The sequence below is a fragment of the Brachyistius frenatus genome, unplaced genomic scaffold (genome assembly GCF_029030835.1).
Source record: "Brachyistius frenatus isolate BFR_SWC_R1_liver_20210118 unplaced genomic scaffold, ASM2903083v1 Contig_35, whole genome shotgun sequence".
In the NCBI taxonomy this organism is placed as follows: Eukaryota; Metazoa; Chordata; class Actinopteri; family Embiotocidae; genus Brachyistius; species Brachyistius frenatus.
Genome location: NW_027210634.1, coordinates 2,379,314 through 2,387,500, shown reverse-complemented (window position 1 = coordinate 2,387,500; position 8,187 = coordinate 2,379,314). Strand labels below are relative to the sequence as shown.

Below are 8,187 nucleotides of genomic sequence, written 5' to 3'. Positions count from 1 at the left end.
CTGGCGTCTTCGCTGACCACTCGTTCATGGTGAGGTTCTTGTCTTGTCGCCGTGGCGACGGTGCGCGTCGAGAGCGCGACCCGCTGCGGCAGCTGACGCGGCGGCGCGTGACCGATGGAGACGGAGGAGGAGGAAGAGGGATGAGGAGGAGGATGAGGATGAAAGGACAATTCAGGTGGGAGAGGAAAGAAAAAACTTTATTTATACTGAAAGAATTTAGACGATTCAAAAAGCTAGAAAGTCCAGACAGGAAGTAAACAGCTTTATTTTGAAATGAAACAGATTTGGATGCTGTGTTCTCAATGTACTTGCACAACATGCACTGTTCATCAGTGCGTTCACACTGTCGCTATGGAAATATGCCTTAAGGTACCAGATGGTGAACTCATCCCGGTCCACACGCTGAGTGTGTTCAACAGAAGAAACACAGACACGTTGAATTCTGGGTAAAATAGTTTGAGCTGCTGCGATGTTGTGTCAGGTGATGTGTTCAGGTGTTAAAGCTATTTCTAGTAAGATCAGAACGGCAGAGGGAGACAACACTGTACACATTCAAGTACTACACAAGTCAGAGTACTGACGTGAAGTGTACTGTGTATACGTGTACGGTGTATATGTATACTTTGTGTATGTGTATATGTTTACTGTGTATACTGTGCGTGTGTGAGTCTCTCATTTGGAACGCAGCATGTTTCAGGCTTTAGGTCTGAGACATTACATCAGAGAGAGAGTGACCCAGTTGGCAGCTACAGAGGGCGAGTTAGAACAAAGGGGGGCGGGTGGGCGGCGTTAGAGGAGATTAATGTGTGTGAGTGAGTGAGTGAGTGAGTGAGTGAGTGAGTGAGTAAATAAGGGAAGAGCTGTTCAGGTCAGCTATTTTAGCCTTCTACCTTATCCTCTGCTGACCTGCTAACCCAGTTAGCTCAACTGCTTCCTCTCAGATCCCCCCCTCTCCTCGCCCACCCCCAAGTTTAAGACTTTTTCATTTCTCACCTCTAAAGTGTCGCAACACGAGGACTCGGCTCACATGATGAAGACGAAGTCCACATGACGAAGGCTCAGATCACACGACACGGACTCAGTAACAAGGACTAGGGTCACATGACGAAGGCTCAGATCACACGACACAGACTCGGTAACAAGGACTAGGGTCACATGACGAAGGAAGTCCACATGACGAAGGCTCAGATCACACGACACGGACTCGGTAACCAGGACTAGGGTCACATGACAAAGGCTCACGGATAATGAAAGGAGTCATACGACGAGGACTCAGTGATGAAGACTCTGGTCACATGACGATGACTCGGAGGCAGTTACATCCTCCCCGTTTATTGTTTACATATATATTCGTCCTCCCCTTTCATTGCTTCCTGCTCTTCTCCTCCCGCACTCTCATATTCTCGTTAAATCTCGTTATCACAATCAGGCCCCAGGTGCCGCGTTTGCCTCTTCGTCGCCATCTGAGCACGCTCAGTGGCGTGTGTCGCCCCGTACCTTGGCGCCGCCGCCGCCCAATCGCATTCTTCCTCTACGCCCTGTCCGTGAGTGCTCTGCGGCCGCTCGGCAATCGGGTAAGAAAGGCTTCTGATTGGACGAAGAGAGAGGGGGAGGGGCCATACCGTATATAGACATCCTCCCTCAGTTCGTCTTTTGGTCTTCCGTTTTCACCTCCTCATCCTCTTTCTCTATTTTTCCCCGTAATATCGTCTTCTATCTCCTCCTCATCCTTTTTTTTCTCCCCTTCCTGTCTTCCCCTTTCTCTTCCTCCTCTTCCTCCTCCACCTTCTCCTCTTTGAATAATCTTTCTGTAATATGCTGATAATGAATATAAAGTTGCAGTTCCTGTTTGCTGCTGCAGGTGGCATTGTACCGGTCCTTCCCAACTCGCCTCCTCTCTCGGGTCTGGGGTCGTCTGAACAGGGTGGTGCTGCCCACCTGGCTCCGAAAACCCGTCTTCTCCCTCTACATCTGGACCTTCGGGGTCAACATGCAGGTCAGGACACGGAACCAGCCTGTGTGCTGTCATTTTGTTTACTTTATATATTCATTCAGACATTTTTGCGTGTTTTGTTTATTTTTAATTGTTGTCCGTCGCTTTTGTTCTTCTGTTTTTTCCACCAGGAGGCAGCAGTAGAGGATTTACATCATTACAGGAATCTGGGGGAGTTTTTCCGTCGACGTCTCAAGCCTGCAGTCCGACCGCTCTGCGCCTCCTCCTGCCTGGTAACCTCCTCCTCTTCTTCCTCATCAGCCTCTTCCTCATGCCTGTTACCTTCCTCCTCCTCCTCCTCCTGCCTGGTAACCTTTTGCCCAGACAGGTCTTTAACTGGGATAGAGGTGTTGAACTGGGTGTTTATCTGGGAGTTGTTTAAAGTTGAATTTGGACTTCCTGGTCTTGTCTTGGACTTTGGATTTGGGACTTAACCTGGTTTGGGTCTGTCTGTGTGTTCTCTGCCAGACCTCTCCGGCTGATGGGAGGATCCTCCACTTTGGTCGGGTGAAGAACTCGGAGGTGGAGCAGGTCAAGGGGGTCACCTACAGTCTTGAGAGCTTTCTGGGTCCACACCTGAGGCAGGGCAACGGTAAGTCCCTCCACGCCAACCCTTGTGGAAACCATCCAGACGCACGTGTAGCTCAAACACGACAGAAACACACGATGCAGAATATTTTAAGGAAATAAATAGACGCGTGAAAACATGAAATTTACTCAACTTTAACTTTAACATTTAAAATTATGTTAAATTTGGTTTATTGACCAGCTCGGGACTCTCTGAGGACTGGGGTGTGCTCATTGGGAAAATGTTTGGACCTGATTGGTTGCTCCTCATGTCTTTATGTCTCCAGGCTTGTCGCCCTCGTCCTTCCGGGACCTCCTCCTGTCGTCTCCTGATAGCGACCTGTTTCACGTCGTGATCTACCTGGCTCCGGGGGACTATCACTGCTTCCATTCGCCCACAGACTGGAAGGTGGAGCTGCGACGTCACTTCCCAGGTGAGCGCGAGTTCACCTGTGCAGCTGTCTGATCACCGCTGTCCCCTGGTCCTCATCTTCGTGTCTGTGCTCGTTAGGCTCGTTAATGTCGGTGAACCCGGGCGTGGCTCATTGGGTAAAAGAGCTCTTCTGCCTTAACGAGCGCGTGGCGCTCACCGGCCAATGGCAGCACGGCTTCTTCTCATTAACGGCGGTCGGAGCCACAAACGTCGGGTCCATCAGAGTTTACTTCGACCAGGTGACTTTACTGTTTTTGTTTTTATTGCTGGTGTTTGTGACATCAATTATTTAAATTCAAATTATCAGAACTTTTACAAGAAAATAAAAAATGTTCTGAATCATGACGGATTTCAGAAGATTTGATCACTGTTTTTAAGGTCTTTAGAATTGAGGTGTTTTTTTCTTGTAGTTTTGAAGATTTCTTATTAATATTTGATAATATTTGATCAGCTTTAGTTTAAAATCACTCTTATAGTCATTATTTTTATGATGTAGTGTGTGTTTACTTTAATGTCATAATATTTTAGGTATAACCTGAGTGTGTTGAATTGTCATTGGATAGTCAGTCTGCTGTTCACATTAATATTTCCTGCTTTTTAAATATGAATATTTGTATTTTTTATTTTTCATCTCTGGTTTTGTTTCTGTTCTCAGGAGCTTAAGACCAACGCGTCTCACTACAGTAAAGGCTCCTACCATGATCGCAACTACGTTGCCATCGACGACCAGGCATTGAAGGCGTCAAGTGAAGGAGGTGTGGTCTCAGTCGATGGAGGGGGCGTGACCTTACAGAAGGGGGAGGTGGTGGGCGAGTTTAACCTCGGCTCCACCATCGTTCTTTTGTTCGAGGCTCCCAAGGACTTTAGCTTCAACCTGCAGCCTGGACAGCGAATCAGAGTGGGAGAGGGCCTCGGCAGTCTCTGATTGGCTGAGGTTGCAGGTGAGGCCTAAAGAAGAGTTTAAGACACTGTGGAGGGCATGAAGAGGATCTTTGTTTTTTATGACAAGAACTCAAACTCCCAGAATGCCTTGTGCCTGGTGAAGGGGAAAATGCCAAACCTCTCTGTTCCTAAATATTCCTTTAAAATCAGAAACGTTGAGATTGTACTTGACAAATGTTTTAAGAAGATAAAAGATTGAGAATAACAGTTCCTCCGTCCGCTGACGTAGTTTGAATGGTTGAAGCTTTTTTTTTTTTTTTCAGTTTGTATTTGACTCTGTTAGCATTAGCATCAGCTTGCAGGAGGCCTGCGAAGTCCAAACAGAAACATTAATTCATGTTCCCATTAATATCCATTGTTAATATTCAAATGTGACCAAGGATCCCACCCAACAACTAAAGATGTGTTTTTATTTTTGTTTGTCAGCTTCTATATTTTTGTAAAATATGTCATGATGAATAAAAAAAAAATTTCTCAGCAGGTTTGTCTTTCCAACATCTTGACAGCCCTTACATTACAGTTCACATTATATCAGTCCGACCAGGAAATCACAATAATTCACACAATTAAACGCAGCCTGCGCAAGATTTTAAGGAGTTGTACGAAATGATGATGTCTGTAATCTACCAATAATCCGGTGATGTCATATTTAATCTGACGATGTCATGAGATGTCAGTCAGAGGGATCAAACAGGACTTCTACTGTCACACTGTACCACCATGTGGTTAATACAGTACTTGTACTTGTACCAAGTATTTTAACATTGTTGTGTTGGTACTTTTAAGTGAAGTAGAGGATCTGAATAGTTCTTCCAGCACTGTTTACTTCACCTAGACAAACATGGAGCAAGACATCAGAGCACTCTGTCAGCAGTATCATACATTATCTTAATGTTTTTCAATTTAGTTTTTAATGTGTTTAAATTGATTCATATTTCCAAAGAACATTAATTACTTCTCTTTGTTCCTAAATGTCTTTTTTTTTTTGCACTTCAGGCTTTAGCATCATGTTACGGTTACTCTCTAAATATGTTTGCAACACTGATGGAGAACTAAAGCAACTCGCATTGGTCCATTCTGGCCTCGCCCTTTGGGAATGGCCTCGCCCCTTGGTATCATCCCCGCGCTGGGCAGCAGAACCAGCAGCACAGCCAGTAGGACGGCGGTGGGCAGCAGTTGGCGTATCGATGGAAGCGCGGCTCAGCCAGACCTCCGTGCATCCAACCATCATCTGTGACCTCCTTCCCCAGCCACAGCTTCCCATCCTGGGCCACGTCTCCAGCCGGCACCCCTTCCCTGCGGCTGGAGCTCCAGGAGGAGGAGGAGCAGGATGAGGTGCAGGTCTGCTGGGCCTTTACTCCCAGGAAGGAGGCCAAGTCCAGGTCCAGACCCGCTGCTCCTCCTCTGGGCCGAGGCGTGTTCTGTCGACACTGAGGACACGGGATCCACACCTGGGGGAGGTAGGAGCACAGAGGGAAGGTGGGAGGAGGGGGAGGGGAGTATGTCTGCTTTCACTGATGACATCTCGCACTTTCTGCACTTCAAACCCTTTCAGGTGTCCTCACTTAATTTCATCCCCGTTTTAAAAACTTTGGACACGGTGTAAAATGTAAATAAAAACAGAATGGGATGGTTTGTAAATCATGTAAACCCATATTTAATTTAAAATGGACCGAAGACAACACATCAAATGTTGAAACTGAGAAATTGTATACGTTTTACAAAAAGTAGGCAGCAACACGTCTCAAAAAAGATGGGACAGGGTCAACAAAAGACTGGAAAAGTTGTGTAATGGTTAAAAAAAAAAAAAAAAAAAAAAAAAATTAAAACACCTGTCAGAACAACTAATTTGGTTACTTGGCAACAGATCAGTAACATGATTGGGTATAAAAAGAGCATTTCAGAGATAAATCTCTGAACGCAAGGGACGAGGCTGAAAAGCAATATTAGATGGTGGTGATCTTTGGGCCGTCAGGCAGCACTGAGTTAAAAACAGTGGAAATCACTGCATGGGCTCAGGAACACTGAACACAATTCTCTGCTGCATCCACAAATGCAGGTTAAAACTCTAACATGCAAAGAAGAAACCAAATATAAACATGATCCAGAAACACCGCCGCCTTCTCTGGACCCGAGCTCATTTAGGATGGACTGAGGCGAAGTGGAAAACTGTCCTGTGGTCTGACGAATCAAAATCTGAGATTCTTTTTGGAAAACATAGACACCGAGTCCTCCGGGCTAAAGAGGAGAGAGACCATCCAGCTTGTTATCAGTGCTCGGTTGAAAAGCCAGCACCCGTGATGGTACAGGGGTGCATTAGTGCACATGGCATGGGTAGTAGCCTGCACATCTGGGAAGGAACCATGAATCCTAAATGATATACACCGGTTTTGAGGCAACGTATGCTGCCATCCAGACAACGTCTCTTTCATGGAAGGCCTCTCTTATTTCAGCAAAACAATGTCAAACTGCATTCTGCACGTATTACAACAGCATGTCTCCCAACTTTTTTTTAGACGTGTTGCTGCCGTCAAACTCAAAATAAGCATATATTTTTCATAAAACAATCAATATGTTGTCTTGTCTGATGTCAATGTTCACACTTCGCATGACGTCACCTCCTTCACGATATAAACTTGAACTCTGCACTAGTTTCTTCTCTGGCTCCCCCTGACGCTTCTGTTCTCATATTTTAAGTGACACTTAAATGTATTTGATCTGTTTCCATGGTTACCTTTAGTACACATGTTCTTACCCCTAAACCCTATCCTGACAAACTCCGGTGAGTTTTGATGATCTCATTGGTCACCTGTTCATTGATGACTGTGTCTAGTCTCTTCAGACATGCCTGGCAGAAGGCGTGGCCACAGTGTAGGCGCCGCGGCAACCGGGTCGCCAGGTCATAGCTGCCAAAACACACTATGCACACCAGGTCCTGCCTTCTTAGGGTCATCATTGTCTCCACAGCAACAGAGGAGGGAGGAGGGGGGATGGGCTGACAAGTCACTTCCTGCTTCTCCTCTTCCTCCTCCTCTTCTTCTTCTTCTTCTTCTTTTCTGTCGTTTGACATTTTGCTCTGATTGGAAGAAAAAAATAAAGTGACTGTTTAGGATCCTGTTTTCTTTTTAATCTACTGAAACCTGACCAGAGCCAGACTGAAGCCAGACCAGAACTAGACTGAAGCCAGACCAGCCAGACCGAAGCCAGACCGAAGCCAGGCCAGAACCAGACTGGAACCAGACCAGGGCCAGAAAAACTGGAGCTAGACTGGGACCGGACCGAAGCTACCAGACTGGGACCAGACTGGGACCAGACTGAAGCCAGACTGGGAACAGATTATTTCCATTCTGACATAGAAAGTATAAACAAAATAGAACCCAACAATAAAAGTAAACAACACTGATAAATAGATCAAAACATTTCAACAGTGTTTCTGGGTTTGTTAGAATCTCTCACCTTCTGTCTTCTGATTGGTACGATAGGAACTAACCTCGATTTAATTCTTTCTGTCCTCGTCTTCTGTCACATCTTCTTTTCTCCTCGTTTTGTTCCGTCTCTGCTTGTTTATCGTTGTTGACACGTCTCTTTTCTCGTCTTTTTCTTTCACGTCCTCCTTCCTTTTTTTTCCTCACTGGTTGTTCTCACTCTTTTTCCTTTTGTTGTTTTTCTTTTGTAGTTTTTTTTCACCCGATCCCTTTTGCTACTCTTTCCTCTAGTTTTTCTTTTGTCTGGGTTTTTTCTTAACTCCTTCCCATCTTCTTCACCTACTCGCCTCTTCTCTGTTCTGTCTGTCTTCCTGCCTCAGAGAAAGAGAGAGAGAGACTCACTATCAATAATTCAGCGTCGCTCGGCTGACGGACAGCCGTGCTGCCGGTTCAAATCAGAAGTGTGTCAACAGCGATGGTCATAATGACTGTAAAATGAGAAAACACGTGATTATGAATCCAGAAAAAAAGAAATACTAAAACAAATAATGACCACTTAAAAGTATGTGCAAGTAAAATCTATACATCTGTCTGTCTGTCTGTCTGTCTGTCTGTCTGTCTGACTATCTAATATCAATGAGAAATGCCAGTTAGATGATCAATAATCTCACCTGTAACCTGACCAGCCAATAGAAAGTGGAGCTGTTCTCAGGTTTCGATTTGCTGCTAGTGTCAGCCTATCAGGTTACAGCTCAGTGTAGCCAGACTGAGGTCGCTTAGCAACAGAGAGAGAGAGAGACAGTATGTTGTGCGTTGCGTATGTACAC

General features: G+C 45.5%; 2 protein-coding genes across 5 annotated transcripts in view; one reads left to right on the top strand and one right to left on the bottom strand.

The window, feature by feature from the left end:
* The window catches only part of pisd (phosphatidylserine decarboxylase), a 6,591-nt gene extending 2,176 nt beyond the window's left edge, over positions 1–4,415 (top strand). The window contains exons 2-9 of one of the 4 annotated variants that reach the window (XM_069700921.1): positions 35–175; positions 1,430–1,574; positions 1,862–1,996; positions 2,125–2,226; positions 2,462–2,585; positions 2,848–2,994; positions 3,072–3,232; positions 3,649–4,415. In XM_069700921.1, coding sequence (XP_069557022.1) covers positions 35–175; positions 1,430–1,574; positions 1,862–1,996; positions 2,125–2,226; positions 2,462–2,585; positions 2,848–2,994; positions 3,072–3,232; positions 3,649–3,918 — 1,225 coding nt within the window. In that variant the 3' untranslated portion in view covers positions 3,919–4,415. Of the gene's footprint in view, positions 1–34; positions 176–817; positions 1,575–1,861; positions 1,997–2,124; positions 2,227–2,461; positions 2,586–2,847; positions 2,995–3,071; positions 3,233–3,648 lie in introns of those variants that run through there. The other 3 variants (XM_069700919.1, XM_069700920.1, XM_069700922.1) reach the window with 3 other exon arrangements.
* Positions 4,416–4,461: 46 nt separating this feature from the next.
* rnf224 (ring finger protein 224) lies at positions 4,462–7,781 on the bottom strand. The gene is made up of 3 exons (XM_069700923.1): positions 7,426–7,781; positions 6,745–7,011; positions 4,462–5,386 (listed from the first exon to the last, which is right to left on the bottom strand). Exons 2-3 carry the CDS (start codon positions 7,003–7,005, stop codon positions 5,051–5,053), a joined length of 597 nt encoding a protein of 198 aa, XP_069557024.1. The 5' UTR covers positions 7,006–7,011; positions 7,426–7,781; the 3' UTR covers positions 4,462–5,050.
* Positions 7,782–8,187: the final 406 nt, after the last annotated feature.

What these genes read in the sequence shown, in the direction of transcription:
- rnf224 (XM_069700923.1), bottom strand. Translation starts at nt 7,005, where the DNA reads ATGTCAAACGACAGAAAAGAAGAAGAAGAAGAAGAAGAGGAGGAGGAA. An exon ending in ACACAGTCATCAATGAACAG is followed by an intron (nt 5,387 to 6,744) that starts GTGACCAATGAG and finishes TACCTCCCCCAG; the next exon opens with GTGTGGATCCCGTGTCCTCA.